The sequence below is a fragment of the Panthera leo genome, chromosome C2, assembly GCF_018350215.1.
Source record: "Panthera leo isolate Ple1 chromosome C2, P.leo_Ple1_pat1.1, whole genome shotgun sequence".
Classification (NCBI taxonomy): Eukaryota; Metazoa; Chordata; class Mammalia; order Carnivora; family Felidae; genus Panthera; species Panthera leo.
This window is the reverse complement of record NC_056687.1, coordinates 106,028,965-106,052,877: the sequence shown is the minus strand read 5'-3', so window position 1 is coordinate 106,052,877 and position 23,913 is coordinate 106,028,965. Positions and strand designations below refer to the sequence as shown.

At 38.0% G+C, this 23,913-nt stretch overlaps 2 protein-coding genes across 6 annotated transcripts in view; both read left to right on the top strand.

Annotated features, from left to right (window-relative positions):
• MLF1 (myeloid leukemia factor 1) overlaps window positions 1-1,955 on the top strand; it is a 42,098-nt gene extending 40,143 nt beyond the window's left edge. For 4 of the 5 annotated variants that reach the window (XM_042955952.1, XM_042955951.1, XM_042955954.1 and 1 more), the window contains one exon: window positions 1,834-1,955. In XM_042955952.1, coding sequence (XP_042811886.1) covers window positions 1,834-1,939 — 106 coding nt within the window. In that variant the 3' untranslated portion in view covers window positions 1,940-1,955. Of the gene's footprint in view, window positions 1-612; window positions 676-1,833 lie in introns of all 5 variants that reach the window. The other variant, XR_006207344.1, reaches the window with a different exon arrangement.
• Window positions 1,956-9,352: 7,397 nt separating this feature from the next.
• The window catches only part of GFM1 (G elongation factor mitochondrial 1), a 45,720-nt gene continuing 31,159 nt past the window's right edge, over window positions 9,353-23,913 (top strand). Inside the window, exons 1-8 of the mRNA XM_042955641.1 lie at window positions 9,353-9,562; window positions 10,802-10,954; window positions 12,500-12,632; window positions 13,071-13,275; window positions 15,687-15,803; window positions 19,052-19,202; window positions 22,941-23,098; window positions 23,676-23,760. Coding sequence (XP_042811575.1) covers window positions 9,473-9,562; window positions 10,802-10,954; window positions 12,500-12,632; window positions 13,071-13,275; window positions 15,687-15,803; window positions 19,052-19,202; window positions 22,941-23,098; window positions 23,676-23,760 — 1,092 coding nt within the window. The 5' untranslated portion in view covers window positions 9,353-9,472. The remainder of the gene's footprint in view (window positions 9,563-10,801; window positions 10,955-12,499; window positions 12,633-13,070; window positions 13,276-15,686; window positions 15,804-19,051; window positions 19,203-22,940; window positions 23,099-23,675; window positions 23,761-23,913) is intronic.

Genomic DNA, 23,913 nt, shown 5'->3' with positions numbered 1-23,913 from the left:
TTTACATTATATCTGAGTATGCCACACAAATTTGAATTTGTGTCTAAAAACCAATAATATTTTAAGATTGTATCCCTAGTAACTCACTAGCAAATTATGCCTCAGAAGATAGGGGCTAAAATCCTTCTAAGGAAGTGTGATATATTATAGTTATTTTTGTAAAACAGTTTTTAGTCTAGATAGAGTAGGAATCATATATTTCATGCCAGGTGAACATATTGGTGTCTAGAGATATGATAAGGGGAGAGGGGCTCTATTGGAAAGGCTTAACAAACTTCCCTAACAAGTCAATGGAAAATGCATTTTTAGACACTTGTATAATAAACAATATCTGCACCTATATTAGGTATTAGATATTAGATATTTTGGAAGAATTTTTCAAAAACTTTAGCCTTCTTTGGGATTACCTTTTGGAATAGCTGTGAAATATAAATGTGCTGAAGCCATACCTTAAAGATTAGAGATTTTTGTACATTTAATGTGTATGGTAGAGTTAGAATTTAATTTGGTTCTCCGGGGAAAAAATGGAAAACAGCACCTAATTCCTATTAAAATTACACTTGAGAGAGAGAGAGAGGCTTCACCAGGCCTTAAAACAGAAATCTATTCTAGGCCATAAGAGAGTGGAGGATTGCTGCAGAAGGTGGAGGGCTTCACAGAACCAGCGATGGACAAGTGGGTACCAAGTAAATCTGAAGCCTTGTGCAGAGTGTCATGTGCCAGCATCTTTTATTTTAAATTACTTATTTAGGAACTTAGAGCCCTAATATTTTCTATAGAAAATTTGCTCCCATGTTACTTTTAGACAATATTTGTCTCACTTTGAAAAGTTTGTTGATAAAAACTTTACAGTGCTAATTATGATTATGAAATCCAGGTCCCTGTTAGAGAAAACATGTTCTTTTTTTTTTTTTTAATTTTTTTAATGTTTATTTATTTTTGACACACAGAGAGACAGAGCATGAACGGGGAAGGGTCAGAGAGAGGGAGACACAGAATCTGAAGCAGGCTCCAGGCTCCGAGCTATCAGCACGGAGCCCGACGCGGGGCTCGAACTCACCGACTGTGCGATCATGACCTGAGCCGAAGTCGGATGCTTAACCGACTGAGCCACCCAGGCACCCCGAAAACATGTTCTTTATAGATGATCTTACATCTGTGGCCCCATCAGTGGCATTTTTTGTAAACTAGTATTGTCTAATAGAACTTTCTGAAATGATTTCCTGTGATGACAAAAATGTTATGTATCTATATCATACAATATGATAGCCTCTAGCCACATGTGGCTATTAAACCACACTTGAAATATGGCTGAGACAGCTGAGGAACTGAATTTTAAACTTTATTTTATTTTAATTAATTTAAATTTAAATAATGTGGCTAGTGGCTAGCATGTCGGATAACATCTCAGGAAAGTAGCTGTTGCTTTCTTAAATGTTAATGAAATAGTCTCCCATGTGTTTTGCTTTTTAAAAAAATTTTTTTTAATGTTTATTTATTTTTGACAGAGAGAGTGAGAGACAGAGCATGGGTGGGGGAGGGGCAGAGAGAGAGGGAGACCCATAATTCGAAGCAGGCTCCAGGGTCTGAGCTGTCAGCACAGAGCCTGATGCAGGGCTCGAACTCACAGACTGTGAGATCATTACCTGAGCTGAAGTCGGACGCTCAACCAACTGAGCCACCCAGGCACCCCTCCCATGTGTTTTTGAAAGCTATTATTGAATTTTTAGATAAAACTCTCTATAAATTACAGTGGTTTTATCATGTTTGTATTGAATTGTAAACCATTGGCCATTTAAAAAATGGTATTAATGTTCATATTATATTTCTCAGGGAGAAACCTCATCAAAGTCCAGCCATTGAACATGGAAGAAGATCAAATGTTTTTGTGGACAAACTCAACATCAAAGGATCACCTGTGAAAATCAACAAAAAATAAATAGGCTTGCAGTTGATTTGTTTAGTTTTGATTGTTTTAACAGAGAAAGTAATGGTGCTGGGTAATACACATAAGACCAATCCCTTGTTAAATCAGTACTGTACTTAACAACTTTCTTCTGATATCTGAATGATCTTGGAAGTGCTAGCTTTATATTGTCCCTACTTTAGGAATAAAACTTTGATTTTCAACAATTTAAGTAAGTTGCTAAACTTTTATAAAACTCTTTATTTTAAAACATACTGATTTTTAAAGCTGATTTTGCTTTCTCAGTTATCTTCCTATTGGCTATGTGTTCTCTTATATGTTCCAGATTGAATTTAGAACTAGTTTTGTCATATGTATTAATTATAAGAAAGTAAAATGGTAAAAAAAATAGTCTTGGTTTTCACTAACAATACTACAGTGATGTTAATAAAGATAAAATTATTTAAATCAAATTTTATGTGTTATGTAGCCAGCTAGCTTAAAGATTTAAAAAAAAAAATAAAGCAAAGCACCCTAGTACTGTTTTATGAGAAATTAGTTATTATTTTCATAAATTACATGAAAAATAATCAATTCTGAATTTCAAGAGATTTAAAACTGCTAATATATATGAGTTTTAGGCTTATAATTTCTTTTATAGTATATTCTTTTTTGTTCTAGATTACATTTTTAACATTCATCAGACTTTATATTGACCTTTCTCTTTAACTTATTAAGGTAGCCTATTTCTGCTCTTCTTTCCTACAAGCAGCTTAATCTGTCTCCACAGTTAACATTCTGAAGTTGGAGTGTCCTTGGAGAAACTCTATTCAGCCTTTTGTGACATTTAGAAAAATGCATTTGGTATTCTGTAAACTTGAATGATTGATTGTCTCAAAATTTCTTAGACAGGAGATTGTGTGTTTGAGCAAGGTACTTAGTAAATCAGTTGTTCCCTTTTATACCATTTAAAAATTCAGCTTTAGCTCTTTTATTCTAGAATTCAAACATTAATCTGTTTTTATAGAAGTTAGATTTGAAGTTTATGAGAATATAAAATCTTAACTCTTAAGTTCTGTTTCAAGGGGGAAAAAAAGAACAGAAAATCCACTATCACTTCATAATCTTAACATCTTGTTTTTTTTAACTTTGGAAGTAGACCTATGTGATTGTTCTTATGCTCTCCTGATTGTATTATATCAGTCAGGGTGTTTCATACTTTTAATTAGTTACCAAAATAAGATGCATACATGTCAGTTCATTTTTATAACAAAAAGTGAGTGTGTATTAAAGATGTTAACATTCTCCTGTTATGCGTAATTTAGTGTACTAATAGTATAACATATTGGGAAGTTGTCATAAGGCATAAATTCGAAATAACACTTTTGCGTAAATTCAGTTGATAGAGCAAAATCCCAATAGAATCGACACTGTAATTATTCTCCTTCTGCTTAAATCTTACATTGGTGATAACTTTAATCATTATATTCAAGTATGAAAACACATTTTAATAAATACATTAAAACAGTATAACTTTTATACATCATATAGCAATTAGAGCATCCATACCTATTTTTTTCCTCCCAATTTGTTTACCATAGAAAGTAAATAAAAATTAAATTATATATTTCTTCTTATGCCACAGTGCTTCATAAGGGGCCACTTGTAAAAATATGTGACATATGGAGATTAAATGTCAATTCTTTATGTTCACATGATGCTGAAATCGCTTTTTTCCAGAATTATTTTTACCATATACTGCTGAGGCCAACCAGTATAGGAAGGAAGGTTCTCTGTAGCTTGTAGTTCATATTATTTTTTCTTTGTGGATGACAATTGATCTTTCTGGAACCCTGGATCTTTTGGGAATGGAAAGAGAGTAACTATTTGGTGAATGTGGCCTTGACAATAAGGCCAAGTTGCTTACTTAGGCTCCTTGCCACATTAGAGTTTTTCCTGGTACCTGGCAGTCTCAGTAATAGGTTTTCATTACTCTGCCTTCATGACTCCATTATCCTTTATTACAGGGCAGGGCAGGAGCACACTGGAATCAGATGGTGCCCTAAATGTGGCAATATGATGGTATTTGGAGATCTTGCTTTGGGGAGGTGACTAAGTCATGAGGGTACAGACTCATGAATAGGATTAGTGCTTTTATAACAGAGACTACAGAGAGCTCCCTTTCCCTTTCTATTAATTTCTGTTTCTATAAGCCAATATATTGTTTATGGTATTCTTTTAATGTTTATTTGTTTTTGAGAGAGAGAGACCGAGTGCCATCAGGGAAGGGGCAGAGAGAGGGAGACACAGAATTGGAAGCAGGCTCCGGGCACTGTCTGTGCTGTCAGCACAGATCCTGACATGGGGCTCAAACTTGTGAACTGCGAGATCATGACCTGAGCTGAAGTCAGACACTCAACGAACCGAGCCATCTGGGCACCCCGACTGTTTATGATATTTTTATCGTAGCAGCCTGAATGGACCAAGACAGTGGTCTTAGGCTGATTGGGCTAGGGCAAATTGGAAATTCTACTGAAGTGTGACCAAGACCCTGACTGCAGTGTATTAGGACTTTCAATTTGGTAATAATGTTCATATCTGAGACCTCTTGAGAACCCTCTGTCCCTGATTACGTGGATCTTGCAGTAAATTCGCGTTCTGATGATCTCTTAGTCTCCAGTGTTATGCTTATTGTCTCTTGGGGTTTGGGGATTCTGATCAGAATTTGGTGTCCTCTCGTGAATTTGACTTTAAACACCATCTCCTATCTTCTACTTGCCCACCATCTTACATTATTTGTCTGTGAAAACTTTCCTCAGTCTTGTCAGTTGCATGAGAAGTTTGCTTTGGGAGAGACCTTCTATCCACCCATGTTGCCTTCTAACCATGTTTCTCAGGTCAGTAATGTGGTTTAACATTAGGGTTAAAGCCTGAGACAAACATAGCAGTGTTTTACATTTGATAGAACACCAGGCAGTTTTTCATGGGTTTGTCACCTAATAGACTTGTACTACCTCCTGGCATAATTTAGGAGAGAATTGTAATGTCCATTCTGGGGAACTTGGATATAAACAAGACTTGCACTTGAGAGGCACCTTGAAGAACAATATCAAAGAAACAACAAAGAAACAAAACCTCAGGAGAGCCTTTGTGTTCTTTGTCTAAAGGAGACCACTTTGTTAATGTAGAAGACTGGCCATCTTTTATTTCCATACTTCAGAGCTTTGTATGGCTTATATTTAAACTTTATCCTGTATTGAAGAGGGAAAGTAATTAGCTTTTACAGGAATACTTTCATATTTATATTATTAATTAAACAAGGAAACTATTAGACTGAGGCTTTAAAGCTTTAGTAGTACATGTAAGCAAACCAAAACAAACCTATAATGCCTCAAAGTTAAGAAATTGAAACCTAAAGACATCTAATCATAGCCAACTAGGCTTTCCCATATAAGGCAACCAGTTAAACTACAGCCAAACAAATAATTGCTTTATAAATAATAAATATAAAAAATAAATAATAAATAATATAAATATAAGTAAATAATATATAAATAATATAAATAATTTGCCTCTTCTCTATAAGTCTCCCTTAGCTCTAATTAGTGGAGACCTTCTAACCACTTCCTGTTTGGCCACTGCCTAATACCAATAGATTATTGCTCAACCTTGATGAGGGAGCATAAGGCAAGCTGACAGTCCGCAAACACCCCACCCCCATCCCCAGGTGGGATATGTGTGATATTGCTTTGCTAGAGGGAAAACAACCTTAGCTTGACAATAGCTAGGTCTCCAGTATCCTGTGAGTTTTCTTTAGCAGATGAAAATCTCACTGGAAACTTCCCCTGGACTTTACCTCCCCCCAACTCCATAGTATAAAACCAGTCTCTCTTCATGGTCCCAGGGCAGCTCTTTCTGCCCAAGGGACCTGTCCCCATGCTTTAAATAAAATCACCTTTTTGCACCAAAGACGTCTTCAAGAATTCTTTCTTGGTTGTCAGCTCTGGACCCCACGAATCCGACTGTCACCCCCAAAAAACCTCATCAAACCTCACATTTTTTTTAAGATTTTTAATTTTTTAAAGTAATCTCTACACCCAATGTAGGGCTCAAACCTACAACGCCGAGCTCAAGAGTTGCTTGCTCTACTGCTGAGTCAGCCAGGTGCCCCTCAAACTCAAATTTTTTAATATGCCATCTGGCTCACCATTTTTTCTACTTCTCTCCCTATTTTTTCCTCCCATTTGAAAATTTTTAAAGATGAATTAAAAAAAAAGTCATTCTGTCATATGTGCAATCTAGGAATATCTACACCAAATAATCTAAAATGTCTAAGAGAAAAAAGCTAATAAACTATTTGTGCTGCTTTTGCATAAAAATATGGACAGTTTAAGTAATAGCTTTTGTTAAATAGATTTTGTTAGTATGATTAAAGATAAAAGAGGAGCTTTTAAATATGATTTAATGAGGGGTGCCTGGGTAGCTCAGTTGGTTAAGCATCCGACGTCAGCTCATGTCATGATCTCACGGTCTGTGAGTTTGACCCCCACGTTGGGCTCTGTGCTGACAGCTTGGAGCCTGGAGCCTGCTTCAGATTCTCTGTCTCCCTCTCTCTGACCCTCCCCCATTCATGTTCTATATCTGTCTCAAAACTAAATAAACATTAAAAAAGATTTAAATATGATTTAATGATTACGAATATAAGGTTTATAAAATGTTTTTTTAAAAAGCTTTATGAAATATTTCTGATAAGTGGATGGATCTGGGTAAATGAATGGCTATTTAAAATCAACTATATGTCTTCTTCCAGTTTTTATTATATAAAATTAATGCTAATAAAATCTACTAGTTTATATAAAACTAAGGTTGAACTTCTCATTTAAAGTTTACAAATTTCTGGGGCACCTGGGTGGCTCAGTTGGTTAAGCTTCCAACTTCAGCTCAGGTCGTGATCTCACGGTTCCTGAGTTCAAGCCGCAGGTCAGGTTCTTTGCTGACAGCTCAGAGCCTAGAGCCTGTTCCAGATTCTGTGTCTCCCTCTTTCACTGCCCCCCCCCCCGCCCCCCCACTCACACTCTGTGTGTGTCTCTCAAAAAAAAAAAAAAAAAACAACTTTACAAATTTCCTGTATTGGTCTTATGGGTCAAGTATAAGTTATCATTGACTCCATTAAGATTACAAAATATAAAATGATGTTTAAATAAAATTGTAACACAGATGTCTTCTAAGGGGGGGGGGTTAATCTTATAAGATTATGATAATACTATCAATTATAAGGACTGAATGTGATAGTTAAAAATGTAATTTTTCAGATCCCCAGTTAACTTTTCCAGACCTAAGAAAAAATTAAATTAATTCTTGGATGAAACTTGGACAACTTCTAAGTAAAAATGGATACAAGGTTTTGGTCACTAGAGATAGTTTCAATTTTATTATACATTATAAAATGACTATGAATTAAGAGTGTGGAAATGCTTTGGATGATATTATATATGTGTATTTTGTCACTTTAAAACTTTATAATATGTACTCAAAAATTTAGCTAGACAGCTCTTGGTTTTCTGCCTTTCAGTTTTCTCTTTGGAGTAGAGAAAAGTTGATTACTTTAGTTAAAAATGCTTAATTAAGTATATTTGGTATAGTAATTACAGAAAAATGAATATATATGTATACACACAAGATAATGAGTATGAATTTTTACTTAAAGAAACTATTAAAGTTTAATTTTATTATAATTTTCATAATTATGTATTTAATTTATATATTTTAAACAAATACATATAAAGGTTTATAAAGAGTAAATTTTTGAAAGTCCATAAAAAATGTTTTAAAGTTATGTTCAACGTTAATGGATTTATTCCTCAAATCAGCTTACAAATCCTTTATTGCAAATTAATACATAGATGATTTACAAAAAGTAAATTTGAAATTCATCATTGAGATTTTGGTTTTTCTTTTCTTGGCTCTTGTAATTTGATTTCTGTTTATTTGTTCTCATTCACACATTCATTTAACAAATACTTGTGGAGCACCTAACACATGCTAAGGGATACAGCAATTAACAAAACCAAATCACTCTGCTTATGGAACTTATTCCCATTGGGAGAGTCAGACAATAAACAGGTATAGGAAGGAAGGAAAATGAAACAGCATCGGAAGATAGTAAGGGAGGAGCCCTCTGTTTTAGAAGAGTTCCTTATGGAACACCTCATTGATAAGGCTATTTGAACAGAGAAAGAAAATAAAGGAAAAAGCTACTACACTATTTAGGGAAGAGCAAAGTCTGGTCATATGAGGACCAGCAAGGAGGCCAATGTGGCTGGAGCAAAACCAGCAAGGGAAATACGGCCATGTTAGCCTGGCTGCTCAAGCAGGGCCCTTGGCAGCACTTTCTCTGAGGGGAAGGGGAAACCATTGCAGATTTTTGTTTTTAATTATGAAAAATTTTGAACCTACAAGTAGAGATAACAGGAACAATGAACTCACTGGAGTATTTTCATCAGAGAAATGACATGGTCTGGCTTAAAAGGAGCCCTCTAGTCACAGTGTTGAGAATAGACTGAACTGCCTTGGGGCAGAAGCAGTGAGATCCTTTAGGAAATCTGTTATACAGCAATTAGGTTGAGAGATGGCAGTGTTGAGAGGTGGGGAGACAAGGTCAGGTTCTAGACCTAGTTTTGAAGGTGGTGCCTATAGAATAAACTGACAGATTACACCAGAGCTGTCAGAGAGTGGTGTCGAAGTGACTAACATTTTTGGTCAGGGCAACTCGAATGGAGTTTCCATTCACGAGATAAAGACTGCAGAAGATTTTGGGAGGAAGAGCAGAAGCTCTGTTTTAGACATACAGAGTGCGAGATACTCCTAAGACATCCAAGTGGAATTGCCAAAGATGCGGTCTTCCATAAGTACTGAACATGTAACATTTAACATCAAACAATGAACTTCTTGAAATGAGAAAAACAAACAAACAAAAAAAACCACCTGTAATTGATAGTTAATTTTTCCACGTTCTTTTCAGGTCATGTCTTACAGGTCATTTTTTTTTTTTTTTTCGTATTTGTAATGACATAGATAATAATTTTGCATTTTTTTCCACTTAAAATTCTGTTGCAAACATTTCTCCATATTGCTATCTTGGTGGGGCTGTTCAAGCAGGACCTTCTAGGCACTTTGATGGAGGGGAATCTATTTCAGATTTTTTTGAAGTTATGAAAAATTTCAAACCTACACAAGAGATATGACAGCAACAATGAATACGCAAAACAACCATGTTTAAAAGGTTTCGTCCTTCCGGGAGCATGCAAATGTTTGGTTAGCTGGTCAAAGCGACGACACTTTCTCTTCCAAGTCTACAGAGGGCGCCCAGGTGTCGGAAGGCGCTGTTCGGCTCTGAGGTCCGGAAGCCTCTCTTTCCCTTCCTCTCGCCTCCCTAGCGTCCTTCGCCCCGGATGCGCTCTGCCGGCGCTGATTGCCGGCGTGACTTTGAACGCTTCCAGTTGTGGAGCTGGTTGCTGAGCAGACCCAGAGCCACCGGACCTTTACACCAGTTCTGCGCTCGCCTCAATGAGGTTGCTGGGAGCAGCCGTCGCCGCGGCTCTGGGGCGTGGGCCGCTCCCGCGGGTCCCCGCCAGCCTGGGATGGCAGGGGAAGCAGGTACTAGAGCCCGGCGAGGCGAGACCGAACCAGGGACTGCGGACGGGACTTTGCTGTTCTCCAGGGCTAGGGAACAGTGATTTCTTCCCTGGGACCTCCTGACAGCTCCGGAAAGGAGCTGTCGTGCCTCAGTGCTGAAAAGCCTTTCGGTACCTGCACATGTTCTCGTTCGTGAGCTGCGTCTCAGTACCTTGGGAGAGTGGACAAGGCCACCGATTATGGTTAAGCCTCTTTTTGGTATACCTTAAAGAGAAGTGACTGGAGTGAAGGTCAGACCAGCTGAAAAATTAGTGTGCTCAGGGTTCGAACTCCGGGCTTCTGACTGATCATCTAGTGCTCTTTTCACTGCACAGTGTCCTTGGGCTGGGTTATTTGATTTGGCGTTCAAACCTCCCGGTACTTTTCTTTGCATTTCTGTCTTTTGCGGAGGTTGCAGAATGGAGTAGGATTGAGTAGGACCTGAGCCTTTACTACTATGCAAACATCGTTTGCTTTCCTTGCTGATATTAATGGAATTTTGTCTAAGTGTCCACCAGAAACCATTTAGTATTTGCCCACCTTTTCTAAGGTCTCCTGTTTTCCTTTCCTCAGAAGTGCTGCAGTACATTTTGGATATGCAGTCCTATAGATAGAGGCTTATATTGTGTCCTGATTCCATAAAATGCAGGATTCTTCCTTACCCTCACCCCCGCCAGAATAAAATAAAGTTTTTAAAGAGTGATTGTTTTTGTACAGAAGGAATTGGAAATTTTTTCGTAGGCTACCTTGGAGACTGCAAACATCCTTGCTAGCTGTGGACTACACTACAGTAAGGGAGAAGGGAGAAAAAAATCAAAGTAAAATTTAAACTAAAAACTATTTCTTATTAAAGTACTTGTTGGAAATTGTCTTTCTGGTTTTATCAGCCCCAGCGTATAATTTCAAACCTGTAACATTTGGAAAAGTATCTGTCCCCTTTTATTTAATTAATTAGCTTCTTTGATACCTGTATATCTTCTCAGATTTATTTATTGTTAAGAATGTGTGTATCCCTTCTGTCTTCTTTTGTAGTTTCTCCTTTGGTTACAAGAGTCATAGGTTGAGGCATTCATTCCTTCTTTTGCTTTTCCAAGCTATCTCAAATGATGTTTGGTGTCCATTGAGATACATTGGTAGAAAGATACCAACCAACCAAATTCTAATTGCCCATTGTTATCTCTTACAGAAAGTGCGTTGATACAAGCTCTCCTATTTTTTCAGGTTAATTGGAAAGTCTGCCGATGGTGTTCATCAGGGGTGATTCCTAATGAAAAGATACGAAATATTGGAATCTCAGCTCACATTGATTCGGGGAAAACTACATTAACAGAACGAGTGCTTTACTACACTGGCAGAATTGCAAAGATGCATGAGGTATGTGGTTCATGGTTGATTCCAGGTTAGCGAGAGCTTGGTTTTAATTGTTTGGTCGTTACGATTTAATAAACATTACAAAACCTGAAAGATTAAATGAATGGTAACAGTGGACCTTTAGTCAGAGACCTGCCACAAACGGGATAGTTCATACTGGCTTGCAGTGTGGTTGTGAGGAATCCTCCTAGAGACCATCACTGTGTAGATTCTCAGTAAATTGTCTTTTAGGAATGTTAAGTTCCCCTGCAACTAATGTAACATCGTTAATTATACTTCAATTAAAAAGTCATGTGATGTATTAAGCAGCTGTTAAAGTAGTATTTACATAATTTTTAATGTTATGGAGAGATGTTTATAAAGTGGAAAAGCACTTTAAAACTGTACGTAGTATGATGTTTATAGTTACAAAATATACGTGTCAAAAAAATTTTTTTTTGGATTTTGTGGAGCAGTGGTGAGTGGTTTGGGGTCAGATTTAGGGAGTCCAGCGGTGGCAAACTGGACCCGGGGCGCAGCATGGAGCAGGTGAAGGTGCAGGTTGCTGTGGCTATGGCGCAGGAGCTGCTGTGGAGGATGCAGGACAAGTGTTTCCGGAAGTGCATCTGGAAGCCAGGGGCTCCCTGGACAGTTGGGAGCAGAAGTGCCTTGCCACCACATGGACTCCTGGAACACTGTGTCCGAGCCCTGCAACTCACAGCTGCAGCGGGAAGACTCTGCACCAGCCCCCACCCCCCTCGTTTCCATAAATGCCCTTTGTGAGGCAGGGGCCCCCTTGTGCTTTCTGCCTGCCTGCTGTGAGGATGAGGCCTGTGCCCCCACACTTGGGATGCAGCTCCCCTCCCACCTGCCAACGAGTGTGGCTTGGGGCTTGGGGGGTGGCCCTTGGGACTTCTCAAAGTGCTGGCAGCCCAACAGCACTTCTCCTGGTGTGCCCAGGCTCACCTGCTGCCTTGGGCATAGAATCCACATTTGGATCTGGAGGCGTGGTCAGGCCCCACCTCAGCTGTGACCTGATGGTGGGCAGACAGATACATTACTGAGAGAGAGGGGAAAAGAAAAGAAAAGAAAACGATTTTTTGTAACTTTAAAGTCTCCTGAAGAAATTACCGTAACATTGAATAACTTTCCATTTCTTTAGAGGAATCTCATCTTGTTAAATCACAAGTATGTGGAAAGCTGAATCCTTCCCACCTAGGACTCAAAATCCACATGTAGTAGAGCAGGGAAAAAAATCTGTTCTCTGAACTTCTGCTCATGGACTGCCACAAGCCTGGTGGGCAGGAACAGTGTGAAGGAAACAAGGTTGGCTCTAAGACTGAGGTGATTGCTCTATGTTAGTAGTGCTGAGAATAACAATGAAAAGAGAGGCAGTAAATAGAGGGCAAAACCTGGAATCACTCTTCTATTTCACAAGACATGGTTTGGTGATAGCCTTCTCGAAAAATTGCATCAGTTAACTGTGTGTGTTCTAGTTCCTTCTCAGTAAAGATTTCTCTCCTTGGGATGCAGGGACAGGGAAATCTGAATTGCTGTGTTTGTGTTTAGGTGAAAGGTAAAGATGGAGTTGGTGCTGTCATGGATTCCATGGAACTAGAGAGACAAAGAGGAATCACTATTCAGTCAGCAGCCACCTATACCATGTGGAAAGATGTCAATATCAACATTATAGATACTCCTGGTGAGTTGAATTCTTGGTTTTATTGCAGCTTGTTTTGACAAAAGCACATTTAGTTCTTTATTATGACCCAGCTTATTTTTGAGTGTCAAATAATACTCAGAAGTGTGACTGTGAATTCCTGTTAGAGAAATCTGACTTGGGACCTAGAGCACTTCATCCTTATGCGGTTCCCTTGAAAAATAGTACAAATAAACTGTGAGTTATAAAGGTTCTTGCTTGTTACAAGCTGTAGCTGATTTAAAGGTGCCCCGTGCCCTAGTAGTTTTTTGGAGAGTTGGGTCCCTGGACCTCATGGTTAGTAAATGGTATGGTGGTTGAAAAAATCCACATTTTAATTAGAAGGCTTATGTCCTGAGCAGAGATATAAAAACGTATAATTGTGCATGTTATAAAAATTCATACTGCTCTTTAAGACCTCACACACTTTGTCTCATTTAGGACACGTGGACTTCACAATAGAAGTTGAAAGGGCCCTGAGAGTGTTGGATGGTGCAGTCCTTGTTCTCTGTGCTGTTGGAGGGGTGCAGTGCCAGACCATGACTGTTAATCGTCAGATGAAGCGCTATAATGTTCCATTTCTAACTTTCATTAACAAATTGGACCGAACGGGCTCCAACCCAGCCAGGGCCCTGCAGCAAATGAGGTACTGAGCCTTAGAACAGGAGGGGCTGGGATGATCTGGATAAGAAAGTTTATGTCCAGAAGGACAATTAATTCAGTGTCATTAAGCTTTATTCCTAATTTTTTTTTTCTCTAAAAAATATATTTATGTGAGTCACTTAGTAAAAGAAACACTGAAGTCAGGGGTGCCTGGGTGACTCAGTCAGTTAAGCATCTGACTTCAGCTCAAGTCATGATCTTCAGCTCAGGTCATGGTTCAGGAGTTCAAGCCCTGTGTTGGGCTCTGTGCTGGCTCAAAGCCTGGAGCCTGCTTCAGATTCTGTGTCTTCCTCCCTGACCCTCCCCACTTATACTCTGTCTCTGTCCCTCTCAAAAATAAATAAAACATTTTTTAAAAACTTAAAGAAAGAAAGATTGATGTCAATAGTTTGTTTTGTGGTTGTAATCTCATCAACTGCCTTCTCTGTAAAACGGGGAAAATATGACTTAAACTGTAGGGAGGTTTAAGGTGAGTTCAGAAAACAATCTGGCAATTCACTGTTTTGCTGTGATTAGAGAAATAATCTAGAGTAGATTTTGAAAGTAGTTTATTTAGACAAACCTAGAGAATCATCACCTATTTTAACCTTTACATGAGGAATTTTAATTAACATCCATAAATAGTATGGTATATAGTCCCTTGGGTTCATATGGTAACATATTTGCTAAGAGTAACACTTCCTTTCTGTAGCAGATGTAACTTAGTAGTAGTTGTAGCATTGTACCTTTTGCCCAATACTGTATATTTCACATAGCCTTTGAAAAGAGTTGAAGTTTCACTTTGCACTTTTTGTAGACGTGTAAATGTAGCTGCCAAGTTCCTAGCTACAATTCACATGGCAGAGCTGATGAAAATAGACAGTCAAGTTTGAGTAGTAGAGAGACAAAGAGTGATGTGTCTGGTGACAAGATCGGTATTGAGGAACTTCCAAGTGAGAGCATTGCTGTGTGTGCCTGATGGAAGTGATTGTATTTGGGAATATGAACATGAAATTCTTCTTTATTGGGTATTTGTAATATTTTCCTGGCAAAACACAGTGTTTTCAGTTTTTGTCCTTATTACTTCTATTTTATTTGTGCTTGGCAAGAGATGGACTGTTTCCACCAAGTCTTTGTCTGAATTCCAGGAAAATTCTCTTTTAGCATTTGACTACTGCGGCTCTTTTTCTGCTCTACTCCCTTTTATCTGCATTCTGTATCTCTCATTAAACAGATGTTAGAAATTCTAACATCTTTTCTTCTGGTTCCGGTGTCCATGTATTAACTTTTCTACCGTACATTCTCCTACATCTTTTTCTCTTCTCGTTTTGGATTGGGTTATGAGAGAATTCTTGAGGTCAGTCTTCCAGATCATAAATCTGATAGTCATGTGTGTCCCTTCTGTTATTTAGCCTGTTGTTTTTCTTTTTCTGCAATTGTGTAATTAATTTCCATAATCCTTCTCTTTTATCGCAACATCTTTATTAATAGTGGTGATTACTTCTCAGGTCTTTACATTTTCTTTCCTTTTAGTAACTCTCTCCTTGGAATTTGGTACTGGTTTTTGAGCTCACACCTCTCTTTTAAGTTATTGGTAACCTTCAAATATTTGGTGATTCTTAGTTACCTATCCATAGCTATACATGGGAGCCTAGAGCGTAGACTTAACAATGGTAGCTAGAGCGTATTTCTTCTTGAGTGAGAATTCCTGCTACTGAATCCCTTCAGTGATCGTGTCTGATAAAGGGTACAACCTAGGGGCGCCTGGGTGGCTCAGTCGGTTAAGCGTCCGACTTCAGCTCAGGTCACGATCTCGTGGTCCGCGAGTTCGAGCCCCGCGTTGGGCTCTGGGCTGAAGGCTCAGAGCCTGGAGCCTGCTTCCGATTCTGTGTCTCCCTCTCTCTCTGCCCCTCCCCTGTTCATGCTGTGTCTCTCTCTGTCTCAAAAATAAATCAACATTAAAAAAAAATAAAAATTAAAAAAAAAAAAAGGGTACAATCTAACGGTGAGTGTCTGATTTTTAACACACACACTCAGAGGTCTCCTGTAAGAATTTCCTCTTCAGCTAGCTATAGTCTGCTTGCTAAAGTCAGCTGGTCTAAGAATGAGAGTTGGGCAAGGTGATCCCACTTCCCACTGTGCTTTAATTTTCTGACCAACCACCATTGACTTGTTCTTCCCCCTTCTGTTTTTAATCCAGAGTATTCTGGGGGTCTGATGGGAAAACACTTATTTTAGAGTTCTTTTGTTGCCTAAATAGGGTTTTGGCTTTCTGAGCTTGATGAGTTTGGCTGTTCCCAACTGTTTTATATCTTCCCTCCCAGTTCCACAACATCTGCCATTGATGTATTTTTGTTGTTTCAAAGGGATTTAGGGAGAAAAAAATGAAGTAAACTATGTATTTTTATTTTTCAGGTCTAAACTGAGTCATAATGCAGCATTTGTGCAGATACCCATTGGTTTGGAGGGTGATTTTAAAGGTGTAATAGATCTTATTGAGGAACGAGCCATTTACTTCGATGGAGACTTTGGGTAAGTTAGAAATATGTTACTAAAATCTTACATTTTAAAAAGCATCAAAGAAAAGGAAAAGGATGAGTTCTTTAAACACAGAGAAAACATCTTTTTAAAATGTGGCTGGAGGACTATACTTCAAAATGACTTTGTTTTAATGCCTTTAATCCTAGTTGCTTCCCATTTTGCTTAGTATTTATTCCAAGGGAGAGTATGTTACTTTTTGGGTAATTTGTATCATGTTGTGACATGCATGGTATGATAAAATGAGGCGTTCAGCTCCAGCTAGTAATAGATCTCTTTTTCTACTTGTTCATTTTTGTTCATTCATTCTGCAGAGTTTTATGGAGCAGCTGCTATGTCCTGGGTATTTTGATAAAATCTGGGAAGAATACATGGATCATAAGTGCTCTACCTACTTTATGAGATTATAAAGATAAAAGGATAATATGTAGTAGCAGTTAAAAATAGTACAGATGTGGTTTGGGTAATATAAGAAGCAAATTGGTAATTTTTTGACCTGGTACTTGGTCCATCAGTCACCTTTTGAGTGGCCTCTGCATACAAAACACTAATTTCCCAGTGGTTTTCAAACTTTGACATTCAGAAAAATCACCTGAAAGTTGTTAAAGCACATTCCTCGATGCACCTCCAGAAGATTCTTATTCAGTAGATCTAGGGTGGAGCCTGGAATTTGCATTTCTAGAAAGCTCCCAGGTGCTGCTGCCATTGTAGATCTACAGACCACACTTTGAGTGGCACTGTTTTGGACAATGTGGGAAATCATAAACTACCCTTCCTTATGAGGAGTGGCCCCCCGTGGCAGTTTCTCCAAACATAATTCCTGAGAGGTTTTCCTTCTCTGCTGTGAAACTGGGATTGCTAGGCTGGCAGGTGGGTGAAGGGTGTTGTGATCAGTTAACTATCATTTGTCCTCAGCTGTCTTGTAGGCAGAGAAAGAATATAGGCGGTTCTCTCACTTTTTGTGTGACCATCTATTTCTTAGGATGTGAGGTCAAGAGAACAGAGATATTTTAATAAAGTTTATTCAGTGCTGTGTCCCCAGCCCTAGAACTTCCTAGTACATAAGTATTCAAAAAATATTTGTAAATGAATGAATAAATCCACTTTCCCAGAATTACCAGGGCACACATTTGTCTTCTAAAGTAGAGGCTCTTAAACTTTGTTGTATGCTCCCACCACAGATGAAATTTCTTAACATACCTGAACCCTCTTCCAGCCCTAGACCACTGGGTATGTAAATTTTGAAAACCCTCCACAGATGATTCTGACCCGAAAGAGTAAGAACCAGGGAGCTTGACAGGAAGGATGAAATTACGATCTGAAGGCTGTGAAGACCATTCTTTAGGATAGTAAGAATTATATTCTGACTATTTGCAGTTGACTTCTTTTATTTTTTTTAGGAACATGTTTTCTGAAAAGCTTACTTTTTTGAAATTAGTTTCCATTTTTAAAGAAATACTTTGAAAGTCTTTGAGACTGACGTTTTTAAACATCAAGTATATCCATTTCTCAGTTGTGTATATTTTATTTGTGAGTCTTACCTATTCATCCCCTAGAGGAATGGAGAACCTGGGGTAAAGGTTGAAGAGTTTGTCATATTTACTAACCTTTTTTTTACTGCAAATTAATGTATTCTGTGTTAATATTCTGTAATTGGGTTTGTTAATAATAGAAAGAGAGGTCTCTATTTCTGCTTGTTAGTGACTACAATGTTCTGGTTAATTTGGTTAATAGAATTTTCAAGAGTCATATGAGCTTTGGAGTCAGATTGGCTTTGAATCTTGGCTCTTACATTTACTAGTAGTACAACCTTTGTGTAAATTTTAAAGTTAGTCTTTACATTTCATTTTAATGCAAATATATCAGAGTTCTTTCTCATCTAAAAAAAATTTAGCCATTAGGGTTCATCTTTTTCATTGGTGCTTTTTATTTTTTTAATTTTATTTATTTATTTATTTTAATATGAAATTTATTGTCAAATTGGTTTCCATACAACACCCAGTGCTCATCCCAAAAGGTGCCCTCCTCAATACCCATCACCCACCCTCCCCTCCCTCCCACCCCCCATCAACCCTCAGTTTGTTCTCAGTTTTTAAGAGTCTCTTATGCTTTGGCTCTCTTCCACTCTGACCTCTTTTTTTTTTCTTTTTCCCTTCCCCTCCCCCATGGGTTTCTGTTAAGTTTCTCAGGATCCACATAAGAGTGAAAACATATGGTATCTGTCTTTCTCTGTATGGCTTATTTCACTTAGCATAACACTCTCCAGTTCCATCCACATTGCTACAAAGGGCCATATTTCATTCTTTCTCATTTCCACGTAGTATTCCATTGTGTATATAAACCACAATTTCTTTATCCATTCGTCGGTTGATGGACATTTAGGCTCTTTCCATAATTTAGCTATTGTTGAGAGTGCTGCTATAAACATTGGGGTACAAGTGCCCCTATGCATCAGCACTCCTGTATCTCTTGGGTAAATTCCTAGCAGTGCTATTGCTGGGTCACAGGGTAGATCTGTTTTTAATTTTTTGAGGAACCTCCACACTGTTTTCCAGAGCGGCTGCACCAATTTGCATTCCCACCAACAGTGCAAGAGGGTTCCCATTTCTCCACATGCTCTCCAGCATCTATAGTTTCCTGATTTCTTCATTTTAGTCACTCTGACTGGAGTGAGGTGATATCTGAGTGTGGTTTTGATTTGTATTTCCCTGATGAGGAGCGATGTTGAGCATCTTTTGATGTGCCTGTTGGCCATCTGGATGTCTACTTTAGAAAAGTGTCTATTCATGTTTTCTGCCCATTTCTTCACTGGATTATTTGTTTTTCGGGTGTGGAGTTTGGTGAGCTCTTTATAGATTTTGGATACTAGCCCTTTGTCCGATATGTCATTTGCAAATATCTTTTCCCATTCCGTTGTTGCCTTTTAGTTTTGTTGATTGTTTCCTTTGCTGTGCAGAAGCTTTCTATCTTCATGAGATTCCAATAGTTCATTTTTGCTTTTAATTCCCTTGCCCTTGGGGATGTGTCAAGCAAGAAATTGCTGCAGCTTAGGTCAGAGAGGTCTTTTCCTCCTTTCTCCTCTAGGGTTTTGATGGTTTCCTGTCTCACATTCAGGTCCTTTATCCATTTTGAGTTTGTTTTTGTGAATGGTGTAAGAAAGTGGTCTAGTTTCATTTTTCTGGTGCTTTTTATTTTTAATTGAATATCCTTAAAATACCAACACAAAGCATTTCTTTTCTTAGTCAAATTGTTCGATATGAGGAAATTCCAGCAGAATTCAGGGCAGCAGCAGCTGACCACCGGCAGGAGCTGATTGAATGTGTTGCCAATTCAGATGAGCAGCTTGGTGAGATGTTCCTGGAAGAAAAAATCCCCTCAATTTCTGATTTAAAGGCAAGTGCTCTCAAAATAAGTCTTACATTAACCAGAAAAAGCGGTGGGGTTTTTTGTTGTTTGTTTTTTGTGGGAAAAAGACATGATGCTTTTATGCATGGCTTTTATTAATGAAATCTGAGCAAATTTATTTAACATTGTTGATTTTTTTTTGAAAAATACTTGGCGGTGACATATAACTCTTTTTTTTAAAGTAAGGAGTTCTGTAACATCTTAAAATGGGAAAGCAGTTACAGTTTGTTATAGGAAAAAAAAAAAGATATTTAAACATCCAACTTCTTGGGTATACCTTAAGAAAGAGGAAGATAAATATAGAAGCGTTATAGCAATAAAGACAGATTAAGAGACAAGGCTGTTAAATGTTTGCAGACTAAATGTTGATACGTGTAGTATTGTACTATTTAGAAGGGCTGTATAGATTTCTTCACTTGATCATTTAGTTCTATAAAAATAAGATATCTGTCTGAGACTGGTATTTATTTTTTGAATAGACAATTTTTCCACAGGAGACGTACACATGGTCAATAAGCAACCAAAAAGATGCTCAGCATCAGTAATCATTAGGGAAAGCAAATCAGAACCATAATGATATTTCACTTTATCTATGAGGATGGCTATTTAAAAAAAAAAAAAAAAAACCAAAAACCCAGAATCAATTTTTTTCTGTTAATATTCTTTTCTTTCTTTCTTTTTTTTTTAATGTTTTTATTTTTGAGAGAAAGAGAGTGCGAGTGGGGGAGGGGCAGAGAGAGAGGGAGACAGAATCCAAAGCAGGCTCCAGGCTTTGAGCTGTCAGCATAGAGTCTGAGGCGGGGCTCAAACTCACAAACGGCGAGATCTTGACCTGAGCCAAAGTTGGACACTTAATCCACTGAGCCACCCAGACATTCCTGTTATTTTCTGGTAAATAAAATATTTTCAGGCATCCCTAGTTATTTTCTGTAAAATGACCAGTATTGGCAGGGATGTGGAGAAATTGAAACTCTTGTGCATTGCTAGTGGGAATGTAAGGTGATGCAGTCACTGTAGAGAAAGTATAGCCATTGTTTAAAAAAAAATTAAACCTAGAACTACCATATGATCCAGGGATTCCACTTCTGGGTAATATCCAAAATAATTGAAAGCAGGGACTCAAACAGGTATTTTGTACACCTGTGTTGATAACAGCACTATTCACAATAGCAAAAACCAGTAAACAATCCAAATGCTTAGCAGTGGATGAATGGATAAACAAAATGAGTATGTACATGCAATGGAATATTATTCAGCCTTAAAAGGAATGAGATTCTGATACACATTATAGCATGGATGAACTATGAAGACATGCCAAATGATACAAACTAGACACAAAAAGACAAATATTGTATGATTCCACTTACATGAGGTACCCAGAATAGTCGTAATTCCTAGAGACAGAAGTAGTGGTTACCAGGGGCAGTGGCAGAGGGGTGCGTTACGGAGTGGAGAGTTTAATGGGTCAGAGTTTCAATTTGAGATGATGAAAAAGTTCTGGAGATGGATAGAGGTGGAGGTGGCATAGCATAGCAGTGTAAATGTACTTAATGCCACTGAGCTGTGTACTGAAAACTGATTAAAATGATAAATTCTATGTTTATTTTACCATTAAAAAAACATTCATTTTACCAAACCACATGGTACACTTAGCAGAGATCAGGTAAATAATTATTGTGTGTAAGACCTTGTACTCATGGGGGTTATAGTAGATCAGATGCACAAGGGAAGAACCCTATTGAAGCTGAGGATGCTTTAATGTATCTCATAACTTGAGTCCTTTAGCATTCACAAACTATGTAGGAAGGTATAGGTCAAGCATTGTGTCCTGGGAACCTCAGTGCAGAGTTAGGATTTTATCTATTACTGGGGTTGTGTCAGAGATCCCCAAGACCATTCCCTGGTTCAGTGATTCATGAGGATCACCCAGGGTTCTCAACACATTATCATACTCATGACTATGATTTAATACAGTGAAAAGATACAAGGCAGAACCGGCAAAGGGTAAAGGCACATGAGGTAAAGTCCAGAAGAAACCACGTGTAAGCTTCCAAGAGTCCTTTCCCAGGGGAGTCATGGCGGGGCAGGCCTCATTCCTCCAGCAGTGAGTGGTGACCTCACCTGTGAAATCCCAGCTACTGGAAACTCAGTGCCCTGGGTGTTATGAAGGGCTGGTCACAGACATCCTCTGCCTAGTGTGTACCCATATTCCAGACTCCCAGAAGGAAAGCAGGTGTTCAGCATTACACCACACTGTGCAAACACTGTAGGCCCAGCAAACCATTCATGGTTCTTGGAATGCTGGGAACCCTCCTGAAATCCAGGTTCCCAGACACCTTCCAGGGGGCCAGCCTTGCAAACAGGCTTTTCTAAGCCTAGTCGTTTCAGCGCTGCTCTGTTTACTGTTTTCTGCATAGGATACATGGGTATACTTTACTTTATGTATTATTGGATATATTATTAGGGACAGTGGAAAGGCAATAACTTTCAAGTGTGCAAGTGATTCTTATGAAAACAAGGGAAATTTTTGGAAAAATAAACCTCTTGTTAAATCTACCACCCTCAAGTTTTTCTCTATTCAATTAAACTAAACGTGGTAAGATTCTTTTACGTCCCTACTTGCATATGAGAGAGGGGCAGAAAGTCTGAGTTGTGATCATGTGGCATAGGGATAATCTAAGCCGTTAGTAAGGTAGCCATTTGTGGATCCTAGCAACAGCAAAAACAAGCTTTTGTGATAATTTCATATAGCAATTTCTTTCTTGTTATGCATATTTTCCCCTATTTTATACTCCCTTTATCGTATGCAGCTGTTATGCTACTGTTCACTGTGGTGCTGTTTGGAAATTGTGATTGTACGTGTTTCTTGGAGTAGCTAGTTTTCTATTTTTTCATGAGGACTGAGAAAGACTTGTACACTGGCTCTGTATTTCTGCTGTGGCGGCTTGTGGCTACAGCACTGCTGTTGACCTATTCCGGCTGCTAAGACCTACAGCTCCTCAGAGGCCTACTTAGCTGGGAGGGCCACCTGGGGCATACAGCTGGGACACATTAATAGTGCTTGCAGTAGAGTGGGGTATGACCTGGAGGTTGTTATTTTAGAGCCTGTTACAATCATGGCCCTTAATTTGTGAGTGATTTGTACTCCTTGGCTTCCTGTATGTATGTTATTTTTAAAAAAAGAAAAATCTGTTAATTAAACGTGTTTTAATAGATGCTATTTTTCATTGTTTTAAACATTTAAAAACATACAAAAGTATACAGTAAAGAAAAAATCTCGCATGTGATTCCCATTTGCCTAGTTCTCTGCCTCTTCCTGATAACAGGTTACCAGTTAATAGATTGTGGTGTATCTTTCCAGAGATTGTGTGTTTTACTTTTCCTTATGTTTTACATAATTGTTAGCATACTGTTTATACAATTCTGTGTGTGTGTGCCTCTTTTTTTATGTGTATGTATGTATTTTTGGTCATATTGAAAATTAGTGACACTGCAAGAGTGTCAAAAGTGGTTATACAGTGAATTGCTTCCTAGCCCTGAAAAAGGAACTGATTTTTTTTTTCTTGTATTTTGACCTTAAGTTATAGAGGACCTGATTCTAGTCTGCACAATAGCCTGTACTCCAACGAGTACCAGTTCATTTTATTCACTTGTTGGTTTGTAATTGATTTGAAATACAAAACTTTTTTTAAAGTTAGTAATTATTAAATTTTTTTTCTTTTGTAGCGTGCAATCCGAAGAGCTACTCTAAATAGGTCATTTACTCCTGTCTTTTTGGGAAGTGCTTTGAAGAACAAGGGAGTTCAGCCCCTTCTAGATGCTGTTTTAGAATACCTCCCAAATCCATCTGAAGTCCAAAATTATGCTATTCTCAATCAGGACGAGTAAGTCTTGGAAATTGAATCTTAGTTTATACACAAATATTTTAACACGTACTATGAAAGAATTTAAGAGTGGTTCTTTTGATTAAGTTGTGTTTGTGGTTTTTTCCCTGTAATTTACTAAAATCAATCGCCCATTTCTATTTGGATAACACTTTTGACATCTAGAAAAATATTATACCACTTTCCATATCATATTCTGTTTGTGAGTTAGAAAGAAGTATGGTTTATTATCTACCAAGGTTTGCATCATTAGTAAATTTTTTCATTTGGGACCAGCTGGTTTTGGTCATACCCCCCAAAAAAAGCTTTGAGAAACAAACTTTTTAAAGGTCTCATTGATTATTTTTCTTTTCTTAAACTGGCACTTCTGTGTTTTTAGTCTACTCTGGTCCTGTCACAATGTAGTAATTAAGCCCTGAGAAGTTATTCTTACTCATCTCTTTCAGTGAAATTTCAGTTATGGGAGGTATAAATGTTTAGCATGCATGTGCTTTTGCCCAGGTAATACTCTGATGAAACAAATTGATATACAAGAAGTATCAAATACTGCATCTCACAGATTTACATTTCTTTTAAGTGACTCGAAAGAGAAAAACAAAATCTTAATGAACTCTGAAAGAAACAGTTCCCACCCATTTGTAGGCCTGGCTTTTAAACTGGAGGTAAGTGGCTTTCTAATGTATTTAATTGCTATATGTAGAAATATTCTTTTAAGGTTTTCTTCCTATTACAAAATGAATATGAAAGATTTGGTTACAGATTGCTCTGCTAAAAGGCTCCCCCCTCCCCCCCCCCCGCCTTCCATACAGCCTCTT